General features: G+C 45.9%; 1 protein-coding gene across 2 annotated transcripts in view; it reads left to right on the top strand.

The window, feature by feature from the left end:
• LOC138802421 (rab proteins geranylgeranyltransferase component A 1-like) overlaps positions 1 to 19,885 on the top strand; it is an 88,136-nt gene extending 68,251 nt beyond the window's left edge. For both annotated transcript variants that reach the window (XM_069985705.1, XM_069985703.1), the window contains exons 11-15: positions 4 to 67; positions 6,460 to 6,556; positions 11,160 to 11,255; positions 17,446 to 17,609; positions 18,777 to 19,885. In XM_069985705.1, coding sequence (XP_069841806.1) covers positions 4 to 67; positions 6,460 to 6,556; positions 11,160 to 11,255; positions 17,446 to 17,609; positions 18,777 to 18,968 — 613 coding nt within the window. In that variant the 3' untranslated portion in view covers positions 18,969 to 19,885. The remainder of the gene's footprint in view (positions 1 to 3; positions 68 to 6,459; positions 6,557 to 11,159; positions 11,256 to 17,445; positions 17,610 to 18,776) is intronic.
• The last annotated feature ends 399 nt before the right edge of the window (positions 19,886 to 20,284 follow it).

Here is a 20,284-nt window from a genome sequence, read left to right on the forward strand (position 1 = left end):
CAGACAGATTTCCAGAGCGATTGTCATCACTGACCGATCCGTCCTGAGATCCGACACAGACCAGGAGGTGAGCGCTGCACATGGAGCTCTGTAAGGGGGGCCTGCAGGTGGTAACCGCGGTGCTCTGCTGTGTATGCTGTGCGGTGTGTGCTGTACTGTGTGATATATATGCTATGCAGTGTGTATGCTGTGTGGTATGTATGTGGTGCAGTGTGTATGCTGTGTGGTATGTATGTGGTGCAGTGTATATGATGTGCAGTGTGTATGCTGTGTGGTATGTATGTGGTGCAGTGTATATGATGTGCAGTGTGTATGCTATGCAGCGTGTATGCTGTGTGGTATGTATGTGGTGCAGTGTGTATGCTGTGTGGTATGTATGTGGTGCAGTGTATATGCTGTGTGGTGTGTATGCTGTGCAGTGTGTATGCTGTGTGGTATGTATGTGGTGCAGTGTATATGCTGTGTGGTGTGTATGCTGTGTGGTATGTATGCTGTGCAGTGTGTATGCTGTGTGGTATGTATGTGGTGCAGTGTATATGATGTGCAGTGTGTATGCTGTGTGGTATGTATGTGGTGCAGTGTATATGATGTGCAGTGTGTATGCTATGCAGCGTGTATGCTGTGTGGTATGTATGTGGTGCAGTGTGTATGCTGTGTGGTATGTATGTGGTGCAGTGTATATGCTGTGTGGTGTGTATGCTGTGCAGTGTGTATGTTGTGTGGTATGTATACTGTGTGGTATGTATGTGGTGCAGTGTATATGATGTGCAGTGTGTATGCTATGCAGTGTGTATGCTGTGTGGTATGTATGTGGTGCAGTGTATATGATGTGCAGTGTGTATGCTATGCAGTGTGTATGCTGTGTGGTGTGTACGTGGTGCAGTGTATATGCTGTGTGGTATGTATGCTGTGCAGTGTGTATGTTGTGTGGTATGTATGCTGTATGGTATGTATGTGGTGCAGTGTATATGCTGTGTGGTATGTATGTGGTGCAGTGTATATGATGTGCAGTGTGTATGCTGTGCGGTATGTATGCTGTGCCGTATGTATGCTGTGTGGTATGTATGCAGTGCGGGATGTATGCTGTGTGGTGTATGCTGTGCGGTATGTATGCAGTGCGGTGTGTATGCTGTGCGGTGTGTATGCTGTGCGGTATGTATGCTGTGCGGTGTGTATGCTGTGCGGTGTGTATGCTGTGCGGTGTGTATGCTGTGCGGTGTGTATGCTGTGCGGTGTGTATGCTGTGCAGTATGTATGCTGTGCGGTGTGTATGCTCTGCAGTATGTATGCAGTGCGGTGTGTATGCTGTGTGGTATGTATGCTGTGCGGTGTGTATGCTGTGCGGTGTGTATGCTGTGCGGTGTGTATGCTGTGCGGTATGTATGCGGTGCAGTGTGTATGCTGTGCAGTATGTATGCAGTGCGGTGTGTATGCTGTGCGGTATGTATGCTGTGCGGTATGTATGCGGTGCGGTATGTTTGCAGTGCGGTGTGTATGCTGTGCGGTGTGTATGCTGTGCGGTGTGTATGCTGTGCGGTGTGTATGCTGTGCGGTATGTATGCGGTGCAGTGTGTATGCTGTGCAGTATGTATGCAGTGCGGTGTGTATGCTGTGCGGTATGTATGCTGTGCGGTATGTATGCGGTGCGGTATGTTTGCAGTGCGGTTTGTATGCTGTGCGGTATGTATGCTGTGCGGTGTGTATGCTCTGCAGTATGTATGCAATGCGGTGTGTATGCTGTGCGGTGTGTATGCTGTGCGGTGTGTATGCTGTGCGGTGTGTATGCTGTGCAGTATGTATGCTGTGCGGTGTGTATGCTGTGCGGTGTGTATGCTGTGCGGTGCAGTGTGTATGCTGTGCGGTGTGTATGCTGTGCGGTGTGTATGCTCTGCAGTATGTATGCAGTGCGGTGTGTATGCTGTGCAGTATGTATGCGGTGCGGTGTGTATGCTGTGCGGTGCAGTGTGTATGCTGTGCGGTGTGTATGCTGTGCGGTGTGTATGCTGTGCGGTGTGTATGCTGTGCGGTGTGTATGCTGTGCGGTATGTATGCTGTGCGGTGTGTATGCTGTGCGGTGTGTATGCTGTGCGGTGTGTATGCTGTGCGGTGTGTATGGGGTGCAGTGTGTATGTGGTGCAGTGTGTATGCTGTGCAGTATGTATGCAGTGCGGTGTGTATGCTGTGCGGTGTGTATGCTGTGCGGTGTGTATGCTGTGCGGTGTGTATGCTGTGCGGTATGTATGCGGTGCAGTGTGTATGCTGTGCAGTATGTATGCAGTGCGGTGTGTATGCTGTGCGGTATGTATGCTGTGCGGTATGTATGCGGTACGGTATGTTTGCGGTGCGGTTTGTATGCTGTGCGGTATGTATGCTGTGCGGTGTGTATGCTCTGCAGTATGTATGCTGTGCGGTGTGTATGCTGTGCGGTGTGTATGCTGTGCAGTATGTATGCTGTGCGGTGTGTATGCTGTGCGGTGTGTATGCTGTGCGGTATGTATGCTGTGCGGTGTGTATGCTGTGCGATGCAGTGTGTATGCTGTGCGGTGTGTATGCTGTGCGTTGCAGTGTGTATGCTGTGCGGTGTGTATGCTGTGCGGTGCAGTGTGTATGCTGTGCGGTGTGTATGCTGTGCGGTGTGTATGCTGTGCGGTGTGTATGCTGTGCGGTGTGTATGCTGTGCGGTATGTATGCTGTGCGGTGTGTATGCTGTGCGGTGTGTATGCTGTGCGGTGTGTATGCTGTGCGGTGTGTATGGGGTGCAGTGTGTATGTGGTGCAGTGTGTATGCTGTGCAGTATGTATGCAGTGCGGTGTGTATGCTGTGCGGTGTGTATGCTGTGCGGTGTGTATGCTGTGCGGTGTGTATGCTGTGCGGTATGTATGCGGTGCAGTGTGTATGCTGTGCAGTATGTATGCAGTGCGGTGTGTATGCTGTGCGGTATGTATGCTGTGCGGTATGTATGCGGTACGGTATGTTTGCGGTGCGGTTTGTATGCTGTGCGGTATGTATGCTGTGCGGTGTGTATGCTCTGCAGTATGTATGCTGTGCGGTGTGTATGCTGTGCGGTGTGTATGCTGTGCAGTATGTATGCTGTGCGGTGTGTATGCTGTGCGGTGTGTATGCTGTGCGGTATGTATGCTGTGCGGTGTGTATGCTGTGCGATGCAGTGTGTATGCTGTGCGGTGTGTATGCTGTGCGTTGCAGTGTGTATGCTGTGCGGTGTGTATGCTGTGCGGTGTGTATGCTGTGCGGTGTGTATGCTGTGCGGTGTGTATGCTGTGCGGTGTGTATGCTGTGCGGTGTGTATGCTGTGCGGTTTGTATGCTGTGCGGTGTGTATGCTGTGCGGTATGCGGTGTGTATGCTGTGCGGTATGTATGCAGTGCGGTGTGTATGCTGTGCGGTGTGTATGCTGTGCGGTGTGTATGCTGTGCGGTGTGTATGCTGTGCAGTATGTATGCAGTGCGGTGTGTATGCTGTGCGGTATGTATGCTGTGCGGTATGTATGCTGTGCGGTATGTATGCGGTGCGGTATGTTTGCAGTGCGGTTTGTATGCTGTGCGGTATGTATGGGGTGCGGTGTATATGCTGTGCGGTGTGTATGCTCTGCGGTGTGTATGCAGTGCGGTGTGTATGCTGTGCGGTGTGTATGCTGTGCGGTGTGTATGCTGTGCGGTGTGTATGCTGTGCGGTGTGTATGCTGTGCGGTGCAGTGTGTATGCTGTGCGGTGCAGTGTGTATGCTGTGCGGTGTGTATGATTTGCGGTGTGTATGCTGTGCGATATGTATGCTGTGTGGTGTGTATGCTGTGTGGTGTGTATGCTGTGCGCTATGTATGCTGTGTATGCTGTGTGGAATTAATGTGGTGCAGTGTGTATGCTGTGTGGAATTAATGTGGTGCAGTGTGTATGCTGTGTGGTATGTATGTGGTGCAGTGTGTATGCTGTGCGCTATGTATGCTGTGCGGAGTGTATGCTGTATGGTATGTAGGCGGTGCAGTGTTTATGCGGTGCAGTATGTATGCTGTGCGGTGTGTATGCTGTGCGGTGTGTATGTGGTGCAGTGTGTATGCTGTGCGGTATGTATGCAGTGCGGTGTGTATGCTGTGCGGTATGTATGCAGTGCGGTGTGTATGCTGTGCGGTATGTATGCGGTGCAGTGTGTATGCTGTGTGGTATGTATGCGGTGCAGTGTGTGGGCATTGCGGTGTATTCTGTGCTGTACGGTTCAGTCAAAGCGCGTAATTTTCCTATTTCTCAAGGAGACGCCAGATGGTGGAAGCTTTTGCTCTGAGTTCTGTCGACATCTGAGATTTAATTGGCTCCAAATCTGCTGTAAATATTAGTAAATAATTGAGAATAATAAAGTGATCCTGTCACCGCGCACAGAAAACCACCGCCATCTACTGCACAGGCTACACCGCCATAACGGGATTGTTTTCTATCATTAAACTCATGTCATGAAAACCGGATGTGAATTGTGTTCTAATCCATCAGATGAGAAATCTGTTCTCCTGGCACCAAACTAGATTATCCGGAAACTTCTCACAGTTTATTGTACAGAACTTCACAATGTGTCTATCTATCTCCTATCTATCTATCTATCTATCTATCTATCTATCTATCTATCTATCTCTCTATCTCTCTATCTATCTATCTCCTATCTATCTATCTCCTATCTATCTCCTATCTATTTATCTATCTATCTATCTATCTATCTATCTCCTATCTATCTATCTATCTATCTATCTATCTATCTATCTCCTATCTATCTATCTATCTCCTATCTATCTATCTATCTATCTATCTATCTATCTATCTATCTCCTATCTATCTATCTCCTATCTATCTCCTATCTCATATCTATCGATCTATCTATCTATCTATCTATCTATCTCCTATCTATCTATCTATCTATCTATCTAATCTATCTCCTATCTATCTATCTCCTATCTATCTATCTATCTCCTATCTATCTATCTATCTCCTATCTATCTATCTATCTCCTATCTATCTATCTATCTATCTCCTATCTATCTATCTATCTATCTATCTCCTATCTATCTATCTCCTATCTATCTATCTCCTATCTATCTATCTCCTATCTATCTATCTCCTATCTATCTATCTCCTATCTATCTATCTCCTATCTATCTATCTCCTATCTATCTATCTCCTATCTATCTATCTATCTCCTATCTATCTATCTCCTATCTATCTATCTCCTATCTATCTATCTATCTATCTATCTATCTCCTATCTATCTCCTATCTATCTATCTCCTATCTATCTATCTCCTATCTATCTATCTCCTATCTATCTATCTCCTATCTATCTATCTCCTATCTATCTATCTATCTATCTATCTATCTATCCATCTATCTTCTATCCATCTATCTCCTATCTATCTATCTATCTATCTATCTATCTATCTATCTATCTCCTATCTATCTATCTCCTATCTATCTATCTCCTATCTATCTATCTATCTCCTATCTATCTATCTATCTATCTATCTATCTATCTATCTATCTATCTATCTATCTATCTCTTCTCTCTATTGATCAATCGATCGATAGGTAGAAGATAGGAGATACATTGATAGATAGATAGATAGGAGATAGATAGATAGGAGATAGATAGATAGGAGATAGATAGATAGGAGATAGATAGATAGATAGATAGGAGATAGATAGATAGATAGATAGATAGATAGGAGATAGATAGATAGGAGATAGATAGATAGATAGATAGGAGATACATAGATAGATAGATAGATAGATAGATAGATAGATAGATAGATAGGAGATAGATAGATAGATAGATAGATAGGAGATACATTGATAGATAGATAGATAGATAGATAGATAGATAGATAGATAGGAGATAGATAGATAGATAGATAGATAGATAGATAGATAGGAGATAGATAGATAGGAGATAGATAGGAGATAGATAGGAGATAGATAGATAGGAGATAGATAGATAGATAGATAGATAGGAGATAGATAGATATATAGATAGATAGATAGATAGATAGATAGGAGATAGATAGATAGATAGGAGATACATTGATAGATAGATAGATAGATAGATAGATAGATAGATAGATAGGAGATAGATAGGAGATAGATAGGAGATAGATAGGAGATAGATAGATAGATAGATAGATAGGAGATAGATAGATAGATAGATAGATAGGAGATATAAATGAATATGGTTTGTTCACTACTGTGGCTTGAAAATGGTGGTGAGAGGCCACAGAAACGTTGCCTAATTACTTTGTATGCTGTGCACTTTGTGAATAAATGTAAACCTTTTTTTTTCACCTTATCTGGAGTGCCGTCAAGCTACTTTACATCTATCTATCTATCTATCTATCTATCTATAATATGGTGTATTCTGTATTCCTTGTATTATCGGTCTGTTAGTCGGTGACTATGCGCCCTTCTCTTCCACAGATCTCTGTACTGACAATTCCTCCAGATGAGGAGCATCAGACGTCCGTGCACATGACTGAGCTCTGCTCCTCCACCAACACCTGCATCAAACACACCTGTAAGTATTAATGTCACCTGTATGCCCAGTGAGTGCAGTGCATAGCTCTGCTGATGTGCTCTGTGCTGCTGTGGTGACCTCCTCAGAGCCGGCATCACATTGCAGCAGCCACAGACGCTGTATCAGTCCTGTCTGTTTCTATTGACCTTTGACCTGCCCTCTTTTATTCACGTCTTGTTTCCTTTCGGCTGCGGTCTGTAAGCGGGGGAGCGCGGCCGCTGTCCCAGAGCGTCATCCCCGTTCGCGTCTTTACCTCATTCTCTTCCTCACTAACAAAAACCTTCAAACTGAAGACAAATGCTGCGCTGTTGTTTTCCTTGAGAATTGGAGCCGCAAAGCTCCCTCCCTTTATAGATGTGATAAAGATCAGACGGAGACTCTCTTTATCCGATGGTATCACTGTGGGGGTCTGCCACGTATCCACGGATCCATGGAATCCTGACACCTTTACACATTATTTCCAAGCAGGAAGCCTGAAGAAACTAGAAGTAGGAGAAATCCGTCTGGGAATCCGCAGAAGGAATCTGAATCCTATTGTTGCATTTCTGCTGCTGATTTGCTGCGTGCTTTCTGAGGTTTCATCTGGTATATGTAATGGGTTGTTCACCAAAGATTTTTTCTTTCAAATCAGCTGGGGCCTGAAAGTGCCAGAGATCTGTAATTTACTTCTGTATAAAGATCCCCAGTCCTCCAATACTTATCAGCTGCTGTATGTCCTGCAGGAAGTGGTGTATTCTCTCCAGTCTGACACAGTGCTCTCTGCTGCCACCTCTGTCCATGTCAGGAACTGTCCAGAGCAGCAGCAAATCCCCATAGAAAACCTCTCCTGCTCTGGACAGTTCCTGACATGGACAGAGGTGGCAGCAGAGAGCACTGTGTCAGACTGGAGAGAATACACCACTTCCTGCAGGACATACAGCAGCTGATACGTACTGGAAGACAAGATTTTTTAACAGAAGTAAATTAAAAACCTCTGGCACTTTCTGCCACCAGTTGATCTGAAATAAAACATTTTTTGATGAACTATCCCTTTAATCCTGTTCAGTCAGGATGACCCGTGTCCAAGATACCCGATGCGGAATTGGCTCAAATCTGCATTATAAAGAAAACGCAGCAGAGTTTATAGTGTGAACCGAGACATTGAATCCCATTGATGTCACGGCAAGACTCCGGGCTTCAATTCCACTGTTTCCTAGATGTCTTTATTTCTGTAAGATTATATCCTGGAAACCTGGGCAGATATAGGCCTGCTTACAGCTGAGGGTTTGTTACACTTGTATCCAGTCAATACAAGCAGCTAATATATATATATTCCAGCCAGGAATGTTCATGACATATATGTAATACAAGGACACCTTGCGTCCCCCGTTCTCGCTGATGGAGGGCACCCTGTGATGTCTTTATAACAGAGCCCTCTTATAAGCAGCCTGCACTGATACATTGTAACGGTGTGTCAGTACAGAGAGATTTGTGCACTCCAGGTCCTCAGCCCCTTCACCCCATTGACCTCCAGTTTCCTCCTTGTTGCTGGGGTCATCATTCCCCCGGAGCGGGCGCCCTGTCACTCCCTCGATCTTCTGCTCACCCCCCCCATACACTTAGTGGGCCGCCGCGGTTCCATCCGCCCTCCGCCTACCATCCATCCTTGCATTGTGTATTCACTTCATTAAGAGTAAATGAGATCTGAGTGAGCGATCTTCCCCGTCAGACAATTGCTGAAGATAAATATACAAATCTCTCCCGTCTTTGATCAGCCGCCGGGATGACAGCCCCATCATCGCCATCGCCAGCTGACCGGAACCAAAGTCGTTCGCTCGGGGGGCCCCCTTAAAAAATCCCCCCAGCGCTAATGATGGAGTCGTGTAGAGAAGCTCATCGCTCTTCCTCCCCGGAGAATTACCTGAAGACAAATGGTGGCAGGCGCCGTAACTAATGCCACTCCACCTGAGTAAATCAAACATAATCAGGGGACGCGCTGATGAGGTTTTATGAGTCCGTCAGACCCGGAATGACACCAGAAAGACGAGATTAAAATTAAATGGCGGCGGCTTTGATGATTTTATAACCGACTGGAGCAAAAATCTATAAAACCTATTTTAAATCAATTAGTCTTTGCCGTAATGTTTCCCTTCTTAGCGGCACGTTCCTCATCTGCTAAGTAGTTTGATTAAAAGATAGCAAAGATTCCGCCCCCGGGGGGATGGGGGGACAGGAACGATTTAAAGGGAAAGCTGGGGGACCAGCAATATGGCTGCCCCTCATGCCCTGGACAATTCCTAGACAGTGACCAGCAATATGGCTACCCAGCTTCTCTAAGATCCTAAACAGTACATCTGGCGTTATAGAGATTTACTTCTATTTAAAAATCTCAGGTCCTATACTTATTAGCTGCTGTATGCCCTGCAGGAAGTGGTGTATTCTCTCCAGTCTTCCAGTACTTATCAGCTGCTGTATGTCCTGCAGGAAGTGGTGTATTCTCTTCAGTCTTACACCGTGCTCTCTGCTGCCACCTCTGTCCATGTCAGGAACTGTCCAGAGCAGCAGCAAATCCCCATAGAAAACCTCTCGTGCTCGGGACTGTGACCAGCAATATGGCTACCCTGCTTCTCTAAGATCCTGGACAGTACATCACATTGATCTGTTGCACCTCTAGATGCTCTCAGTGATCGTCTGCACATCAAGGTATCTAGGATCTAAAGCATTACTTTATGGGCTGCTAAAGCTTTGGCCCTCCAGGCATCATGGGATCTGTAGTTCTGCAACAGCAGGAGGACTGAAGAATCCTTGGATCTTCGGAACATCTGAATAGTTCAGGAATCTGGAAAAGCTGGATGACAACTCTTGTGTTAGCCGTATTCATCCCAGTGAGATGGTTATTCAGCTTCATACACATCACTTAATATTTCCCACTGAAAGATGATGACAACCAATATGGCCACCCAGCTTTCTTAGACTCTTGAATTATACACCTGCTTGGTATAGCTGAAATAGGAATGGAGGGTAGATTTTGCCAAACTCTCCAAGAAAGTTGGGTAATAACCCATCTGGTAGCTGTGATGATGTATTTGTGTTAACACTTGGCTTTTCCTGACCAGTGCATCTGCTAGCAGGATTTTATCTTAAAAACAACTGATGTCAAAAAGTTATATCGATTTGTAATGTACTTCTTTTAAAAAATCTCCAGTCTTCCAGTACTTATCAGCTGCTGTATGTCCTGCAGGAAGTGGTGTATTCTTTCTATTTTGACACAGTGCTCTCTACTGCCACCTCTGTCCATGTCAGGAACTGTCCAGTACAGCAGCAAATCCCTATAGAAAACCTCTCCTGCTCTGGACAGTTCCTGACATTGACAGAGGTGGCAGCAGAGAGCGCTGTGTCAGACTGGAGAGAATATACTCCAGTTGATTTGAAAACATTTTTTTTCCTACCGGAGTACCCCTTTTAGGTTGATTCTGCACAGAACCTCTGACACTGCCATGAGTGCAGGGAAGCTGGTGACGACCAATATAGCCACCCAGCTTTCCCAGACCCCTGAATGACACAACTGGACCACTGCAAAACTAGTCATATTTAGGAATGTGGGAAAGCTGGGTGACAGTATTTGCGGCAGCCATGTTGGTTATATCCCAGCTTTCCCTATAATACTGTAATTTTTTGTGATTCCTGAACTTGTAGTTACAGTTCTTTGTGCCTGAGCCGCATCCACAACACAGCCGGACGCAACGCGTTTCATCCCCATTTCTTCACCTCGCTCATTAAAGATGGAGGATCTGGCCAAGTCCTTTTATGTCATTGTTACATTGTGGCTTTGGGCAGAAAATATTAATAATAATAATAAAAGTATAGTAAATAATTAGAGCTGATTTCATTAAGCTGGGATGAATGCGTTTGTCTCCATCTCAGCGCTCGGCGTGGCCGTCCTCCAGTTGCGCGGCCCGGCTCTGTGTGTCAGTGGGCGAGATAATTGTCGGGGTTGCAGACTACATAGGCCCCACTGTTTTACGCTATGATCGGATTACCGCACCAAACCAGATGAGACTAATTATTATTAAACATGAAAAGGAGATTGTACCTTCCTGCGACTTTGATCTCCAGTGATAAAGGAAAAAAATCCAGTTCATTAAAAGTTTATGGAAGTTGTATACCAAAGTCTTTGGAGACTTAACGTGTCCTTTGATTGCCAATGGGCATCAGACAGTCGCTTTGTAGAAGCAAATGATGTTTGTATTTGTCCGCGTCGCGTCTATTAATTACGCCGCTTTATGCGCCGTTTCTTTCAGTATTGTTGCCTTACTTCACTTAATGAGGAAACACATCAAGCATTATGGGAAGGAGCAACACCCAAAAGTATAGCCTCATTCATTTTCATGAATTTTGGGGGAAAAGGGTGGGAGGGTGGTGTCTTCTTTTGATGGCACTACAAGGCACAGCATGCCCATCTCCAGGTGTAAGAAGTGAGTATGACAATAGGAACAAATCCCCATTTTATGGATAGTCTCTACATATGTCTGAGACCGTCAGCAGCGGTGTAGAAGAGCCCAGATGGTGAGTGTACAACCGCCATGAAGTCGCATTCCATGACCTGACTAATATCTTATTCCAGATCTCGTCCATCTCACATGTCCGTCTTCAAAGACTACAGCGAGGGAAGACCTGGAGCCGATGGTGAAGAAGCTGTTCACACTAGACCCAGAAGAAGGTGAGAAACAAAGCTGTAAATTACTCCTACCTGAGAACATGTACCATACCGGTATAACATTAATGGCCTGTACTGATTGCACCACCAACTGATCATTAGCCACGCCCACCAGTCCTGTGCTGTAACTGATATGTACTATATACGGAAACCACTCCCATTGGTCATTGACCACACCCACCAGTCCTGTGCTGTAACTGTTATGTACTATGTATTGAAACCACACCCACTGTTCATGTGCTGTATATGTTATATACTGTATAATGAAACCACACCCACCAGTCCTGTGCTGTAATTGTTTACCTTCTTCTGAATACACACCCACTGAATACTGTTCACACCCACCAGTTTTATGCTGTACTCAATAATTATCAACCATATACTAAAACCACTCCCAACGATTATTGCAGGATTGCCGTCATTTTTACATAGTGTGAACCCATAATCATTTTCTCTGCCACTTGTCCACCAAGTGTGTCGTACTTAATAATTATTTAAAACATAAAGAAACCACACCCACTGATCATTGGCCACACCCACCAATCATGTGCTCTACCTATTATCTACCATATACTGAAACCACACCAACTTATCAGTTAGCCACACCCACTTATCATATAGATCACCTACTAGTTTGTTTATTCCCCCACAAAACATTAACCACACCCACCAATCTTATGCTAATTGCCTTGTAGGCCTTAACACACCCACTAATAATTGGCCACACCCACCAATTCTATACTGCACCTACTAGTTTCTATATATCTCCTATTCACTCTCTATATGTAAGCACTCCGACTCCTCCTTTATCTATTAGGAGATCAGCTGCTGATCAGATTCCGGTATCTTCCATGTACGATTATTATCACATTCTCTGTCTGTTGATGAAGCTGCATTAAGCTTCTGAGGGGGATTACTTTATAATGTCAGGAGCGGCCGGTCAGCCATGATGTATGGGCCCTTCTCTCTTCTCGTATGGTGGTAAGTGTCCCCCGCTGCCCCCGCGTCTCACTCGGCCATTTTTTTCCCATGCCTGGGACGAGGCAGTGGTCGTATTTTAATTAAAGTGTCAGAATAAATACTGCGGCAGTTCTGTGGAATGAATCAGCAGATCCAGCGAGCAGCGGCCCATGGCAGGTCAGCCAGACAAAGTCACCTGCGCCGTCCGAGAACTTTTCAGGGAGTCGCAGGAACTTTCCAGCGTTACCACCTCTTCAAGATTTTTTTTTTCTAAGCAGCATTTTCCATTTTACCAGGAGACCATTCGTTCACAGACGGCTGGATTTTAATTAGCATATTAAACGATTCCCTAACCTTACAAAATACAAGATAAAGCCGCCATAGTGACATCCCGCCAAAGTTCTGCTGACTTATTGGCCATGCTGGAATTTTCTTTCTTATTCATTGAAATTACGAATTCCCTTAAAATGTCATCTTCTTAATCTGGTAACCAGTGGTGCACAAATTATAATAGTCTTGTATGCAAGAGGAATTTTACGTTATAATCTACTTCTCAAGTTCCTCGGGGGCGGGTCCAGAGCATCATTGGTGGAGGATGTGTGGGCCTGCCCCCAAGAAAGAGACAAGTCAAAATTTTGCTGCAGCTCTTCCCCCTGTGTGTGACCTCCACTGTTGGTGCTGCAGCTCTCCCCCTGTGTTTGACCCCCACTGTTGGTGGTGCTGCAGCTCTTCCCCCTGTGTTTGACCTCCACTGTTGGTGGTGCTGCAGCTCTCCCCCTGTGTTTGACCCCCACTGTTGGTGGTGCTGCAGCTCGCCCCCTGTGTGTGACCTCCACTGTTGGTGCTGCAGCTCTCCCCCTGTGTTTGACCCCCACTGTTGGTGGTGCTGCAGCTCGCCCCCTGTGTGTGACCTCCACTGTTGGTGCTGCAGTTCCCCCCCCTGTGTGTGACCCCCACTGTTGGTGCTGCAGCTCTCCCCCCTGTGTTTGACCCCCACTGTTGGTGCTGCAGCTCGCCCCCTGTGTGTGACCTCCACTGTTGGTGCTGCAGCTCTCCCCCTGTGTGTGACCTCCACTGTTAGTGCTGCAGCTCCCCCCCTGTGTGTGACCTCCACTGTTAGTGCTGCAGCTCTCCCCCTGTGTGTGACCTCCACTGTTAGTGCTGCAGCTCGCCCCCTGTGTGTGACCTCCACTGTTAGTGCTGCAGCTCGCCCCCTGTGTGTGACCTCCACTGTTGGTGCTGCAGTTCCCCCCCCTGTGTGTGACCCCCACTGTTGGTGCTGCAGCTCTCCCCCCTGTGTTTGACCCCCACTGTTGGTGCTGCAGCTCGCCCCCTGTGTGTGACCTCCACTGTTGGTGCTGCAGCTCTCCCCCTGTGTGTGACCTCCACTGTTAGTGCTGCAGCTCCCCCCCTGTGTGTGACCTCCACTGTTAGTGCTGCAGCTCTCCCCCTGTGTGTGACCTCCACTGTTAGTGCTGCAGCTCGCCCCCTGTGTGTGACCTCCACTGTTAGTGCTGCAGCTCGCCCCCTGTGTGTGACCTCCACTGTTAGTGCTGCAGCTCGCCCCCTGTGTGTGACCTCCACTGTTGGTGCTGCAGCTCTCCCCCTGTGTGTGACCTCCACTGTTAGTGCTGCAGCTCTCCCCCTGTGTGTGACCTCCACTGTTAGTGCTGCAGCTCTCCCCCTGTGTGTGACCTCCACTGTTAGTGCTGCAGCTCGCCCCCTGTGTGTGATCCCCATCGGTGGTGCTGCAGCTCTCCCCCTGTGTGTGACCCGCATCGGTGGTGCTGCAGCTCCCCCCCTGTGTGTGACCCCCACTGTTGGTGCTGCATCTCCCCCCCTGTGTGTGACCCCCACTGTTGGTGCTGCAGCTCCCCCCCTGTGTGTGACCCCCACTGTTGGTGCTGCAGCTCTCCCCCCTGTGTGTGACCCCCACTGTTGGTGCTGCAGCTCCCCCCCTGTGTGTGACCCCCACTGTTGGTGCTGCAGCTCTCCCCCCTGTGTGTGATCTCCACTGTTGGTGCTGCATCTCCCCCCCTGTGTGTGACCACCAGGAGCCCCCTCTGATCTGTTCCGCCCGCTGTCCATTACATCCCCGGAGTCTCTTCTCCCATCACACAATGTTCCGCTGTGGCCTCCGCATTGTCAGGGACAGAAAGCAATAATCATCTGGAGGAGCGACACTTCATAAACAGGTTGCGGGAGCAGTGAGCGGCGTGTTTGCAGTCACTTACACCAGTCATCTGCATAGTGGGCTCCATTAGCCGGCGGTGCCCCCCTGGTGCTGGTTATTGCCGTACCCTGACATTTGTATTAATGACTTCCCTGACATTTCCGCCTGACTCCTCCGCGCTGCCTCCTTTATATCCCAGTAATAACACAAAACATTTCTAATCCAGTTTTGTCAGATGCTGCGAAATCTGTAATTGTGTAAATGCCGACGCCTGCGTCTGACACCGCCACTTATGTAGATTCCTGCATTATAGGGGTATAGGGCGACCTGCCACATAATAACAGGGGGACCAGGGGGACCAGGGTTACCGCCTGTCGGCTCTTATTATACTAGACAGGGGAACAGCTCTTATTATACTACACCTACACACTGTACACCTATATCACCTATTATACTACACTATACAATGTATCACCCATTATACTACACTATACATTGTACCACCTATTATACTACACTTTGTATCACCTATTATACTACACTATACATTGTATCACCTATTATACTACACTATACAATGTATCACCCATTATACTACACTATACATTGTATCACCTAATATACTATACATTGTACCACCCATTATACTACACTATACAATGTATCACCTATTATACTACACTATACAATGTATCACCTATTATACTACACATTGTATCGCCTATTATACTATACAATGTATCACCCATTATACTACACTATACATTGTATCACCTATTATACTACACTACACATTGTATCGCCTATTATACTACACTATACATTGTATCACCTATTATACTACACTATACATTGTATCACCTATTATACTACACATTTTATCACCTATTATACTACACTATACATTGTATCACCTATTATACTACACTATACATTGTATCACCTATTATACTACACATTTTATCACCTATTATACTACACTATACATTGTATCACCTATTATACTACACTATACATTGTATCGCCTATTATACTACACTATACATTTTATCACCTATTATACTACACTATACATTGTATCGCCTATTATACTACACTATACATTGTATCGCCTATTATACTACACTATACATTTTATCACCTATTATACTACACTATACATTGTATCGCCTATTATACTACACTATACATTTTATCACCTATTATACTACACTATACATTGTGTCACCTATTATACTACACTATACATTGTATCGCCTATTATACTACACTATACATTTTATCACCTATTATACTACACTATACATTGTACCACCTATTATACTACACTATACATTTTATCACCTATTATACTACACTATACATTGTATCACCTATTATACTACACTATACATTGTATCGCCTATTATACTACACTATACATTTTATCACCTATTATACTACACTGTACAATGTATCAATGTATATTTTAACCAGATCCCACTATTGTTTTATAAAACGGTCAACAAGGGTTGTGAGGGTCTTCTCTGCTGTGCTGTTTTGTTTAGTTTTTCTTACAGGCTTAATAGTGGTAGCTTTCTGCTGGATAGCATCCATTACTAAGTTGGGGTTTAGTGTAAGCCTGTAAAATGCCTATCACTGACCCCCAAATTATTACTACAGTACCCACCACCACAGGGATACTGGAAAGAGCCAGGTATCAGTAGTCCTGGGCTCTGGGTCTGAGCCAGTAGCAGGCTAGTATTATTAGGCTAAGGAGGACCCTTCCCACCCTGGTACTACTAGGCTGCTGCTGTGTTTTTTTTTTGTTTTTTTTTAACCTGGCTGGTTATAAAACAGAAAGGGGTCCTAATATAAAATGTTTTTTTTTTTAAAAAAAGTAAAGGATTCCCCTCTGTTTTATAACCTGCCTGTTAAAATCTGAACAGCATCAGCCTAGTATTACCAGGGTAAGAAGAGCCATTTATTTTGGCCCCTCCCAGCCTAATAATACCAGCCTGTTACTGCCTTTAGTACCCCTGTAGCGGTGGGTGCTGAGGTAATAGTTTAATTAAACAGGCTAAAACTAACCCCCAGCTTAGTAATGGACGCTGTCTGGCTTACACTACTAACCCTTTAAAGTGAGTAAAAAAAAAAAAAAAGCAGCAGTGATAATTTTTTATTATTATTATTATTATTACTTTTTTTTTATAGGAACACCCCACACTCTTTTATTAATTAAAACAATCAAATGGTCATCGACATAGTCCACAGGATACCGATATCTGAAAAACAAAAATAAATTAGTAAATGAAGGCCGCTCTTCCCTGCTGGGCCGGTGGCTGTGGCTAGCACCTGTGGTTATAAACTCCAGGACATGAAAATCCAGGTCCCGTCTGCAGGAAGAGTACAGCTGGGAAGAGCACCCAGATAGGCTGTGTTCCCTCACTGCATTTATATATAAAAAGGAAAATGAGAGCAGCCTTTCCTCAGTAACTCTCGCCCCTCCTGGCTGTCTCCTCAGATGACCCCTAGAGGCTGCACTGCAGCGGACCATACAGCCCAGAGTGGGGAGTGTTAGTGAGGAGCAGCACACCCATCATTCTGACAGGAGTTCTGCGTCAGGGCAAAGGTCGCAGTCTATAAGTGTAAGCCGCGGACTTGCTTACAGTTTTCAGGTGTCTAAGCAAATGCACATCCATCTGAAAGAAAAGACGTACAGGCGGGCGGGGAACCTGGGCCAGCTGTCCTGGATTTCCTGTTAGCGAGGGATCAATGGCGCACATGGCAGCAGATAAAGCTCTGAGTGCCGCCTCTGCCATGTGTGCCATAGGTTCGCCATCCTGGAACTATACAGTCTGTCAGCCTGCCATGTGTTCATTAAAGGGCCAGGACCATCTTATGTGAATAGATTCATTGTATAATGAACAGTTCTGCAAGTTATTAACAGAATTTCTTCACCATTTATCTATGCTTGCTGTCAGTGAATAGATGCAGCATCGAGGGATGTCAGGGTTAGTTTCCTTGGTTTTATGTGATCCCACGTCTTACACTGATGACATTGCTGTTCTTTCCCTGTAGATCCAGGTGCGGAGCAGGAGAAGCCACAGGCTCTCTGGGTTCTGTACTTTAACATGAGAGACTCCTCTGGAATAGATCGTCAGGTGTATACAGGACTCCCGTCCAACGTGTATGTGTGCAGTGGACCAGACACCTGCTTTGGGTATGATGGCGCCATCCAGCAGGTGAGATCAGTATACAGCCATTCATCCTTGTGATATACACTGCACCAAGTATCTAACTGAAGGGTGGTAGCTACACTGCCTCATGTGTCTAACTGAAGGGTAGTAGATACACTGCCTCATGTATCCAACTGAAGGGTGGTAGCTACACTGACTCATGTATCCAACTGAAGGGTGGTAGCTACACTGCCTCATGTATCTAACTAAAGGGTAGTAGCTACATTGCCTCGTTTATCCAACTGAAAGGTAGTAGATACACTGCCTCGTGTATCTAACTGGTGTAGTAGCTACACTTACTCTCCAGAAGAACAAATACTCGGCACTACTGACTTAGCTTGACCCGCTATTGTATCTCACACTAGACACTATAAATACATCCTATGTGGGGGTGCTCTGATCATGAAAAGTCCAATTCCGATACAGTGCAAAGAATAAAGAAATCGGCACTCACCCAGGACGTAAAATCTTCTTTATTGTAATGATAAATCCATTAAAAATTGCAGGGAGAGGGAGCTTGGCAATCAGGTCACAGCGACGCACGTTTCGTGTTCAGCTGAACACTTCCTCTAGCTGGTGATTGACAGCATCATGTTACACATCACATGACTATATACTCCACCCCTGGGTGACGTACACAATACAATACATGTAACTTCACAACACATTAAAAACATTAAAGGAACACGTGTAGCTCGTTTCTATCGTTTAAGCCTAGTGGACCTAACGCTTCAAAGTAAGATATGAGGTATCCCTCCTGTAGCATCGGCCTCCATCCCTCTCGTAGCATCGGCCTCCATAGCTCCCATAGCATTGGCCTCCATTCCTCCCATAGCATCAGCCTCCATCACTCCCGTAGCATCGGCCTCCATCCCTCCCGTAGCATCGGCCTCCATCCCTCCCGTAGAATCGGCCTCCATCGCCCCCATAGCATCAGCCTTCATCGCTCCCATAGCATCAGCCTCCATCGCCCCCATAGCATCGGCCTTCATCGCTCCCGTAGCATTGGCCTCCATAGCTCCCGTAGCATTGGCCTCCATCGCCCCCATAGCTATGATGGGTTTGCCTTTGGCTGTCCCGGAGCAGTGGTAGCAGTATTGGCTGTCACCCAGCTTTCCTGGGTGCAGACTGATAACCTTACTGGACTCTTGTTTCTGTGTTCGTCTTTTGCAGGCAGAGAATATTTTCCGTCAGATGTTCCCTACAGAGGAGTTCTGTCCGCCAGCCCCGAATCCAGAAGACATTATATATGACAGTGAAGCCACCCAGCCGGACCCTGAAGAGACCAACCCATCAGTCGACCTGAAGTCCGACATATCGCCTGCGAACCTGTCGGATTGTGCGGAGGAGCCGCAGTCGGCATGACCCCCCCCCTTCCCGCCAGCACCATCTATAAGGGCTTTGAACTCTGTATCTGTGATGAGATCCCGTCCGTTCCTCCGTCTGCCGCTCTCGCTGCTGCTGTGTCTCCAGGCATGTCGCCAAATGTCACAAGTGTCAAAGATTTCCATATCGCTACTGACATTAAACTATATACCAAACCTCCTCTCCAGAACCTTCCTCACACCAGACTCCAAATCCAGGAGGGTTCAGGTGCATCGGGAGATGGGCATCAATGGGAACCACATTGCCCAGTATGCCAGGAGCAGTATTACATCAACTGGTCATAGGCTTTGTATATACTATGGACTACTATGACTGGACATGAAGAGAACTGTGTGGTCATACACTGTGGTCTATGATCATTGAGAGAACTGTGTGACCATACAGTTACAGCTGCACAGTCCTCTCTGCACTCATGACTATGATCATAGAGAGAGCTGTGTGGTCATACAATTACAGCTGCACAGTCCTCTGCACTCATGACTATGATCATAGAGAGAGCTGTGTGGTCATACAATTACAGCTGCACAGTCCTCTCTGAACCCTCCCTGCACTCATCTCTATGATCATTGAGAGAACTGTGTGACCATACAGTTACAGCTGCACAGTCCTCTCTGTCTCCTCTCTGCACTCATGTCTATGATCATAGAGAGAACTGTGTGGTCATACAATTACAGCTGCACAGTTCTCTCTATCCCCTCCCTGCACTCATCTCTATGATCATTATGACAGTAGCATTACTCCCCTCCCTTCATACGCCGCTGTCTCCCCGCCGTGTGGCTGTGACACTTTGCTGAGCGCCGCTCCCCTCACATATGGTTTTTGGCAGATCGCTCGTCGCCAAGTTGTTTCATTTCAGTTTAATGTTGATGTAATTAAAATTCCCTTTGATTTCTGAACACATTTCAATATTTATGACCAGGTGACAAAGCGATCATGTATCGCCACAGCCACCGCGCCAAACCCTCTATTTAATTAGGGGAGGGGATTTCTTATACAGTGATAGGTACTGATAGTATACAGATAACCCTGAGCTGCTGGAAGCGTATACCACATGGATGGGATACGTGTGCCGCTCCACCATCTTTACTGTTGACCCCTAGCTCACCCCATAAGAAGGCAGCAAGGTTCTCATAATCACAGTCATCACTTTTATTTACCATGTAGCTATTTAGTTACCATTTACTATGTTTTTTTGTTTTTTTTTGCAGCATGAGTTATATTCTTTAGTGCTACATAGATGAAACCTACTGAATAGCTTTCTAAAATATTTTTTAAAAAAAGCCTCAATTCCACCA

This window comes from Dendropsophus ebraccatus, chromosome 10 (genome assembly GCF_027789765.1).
Source record: "Dendropsophus ebraccatus isolate aDenEbr1 chromosome 10, aDenEbr1.pat, whole genome shotgun sequence".
NCBI lineage: Eukaryota > Metazoa > Chordata > Amphibia > Anura > Hylidae > Dendropsophus > Dendropsophus ebraccatus.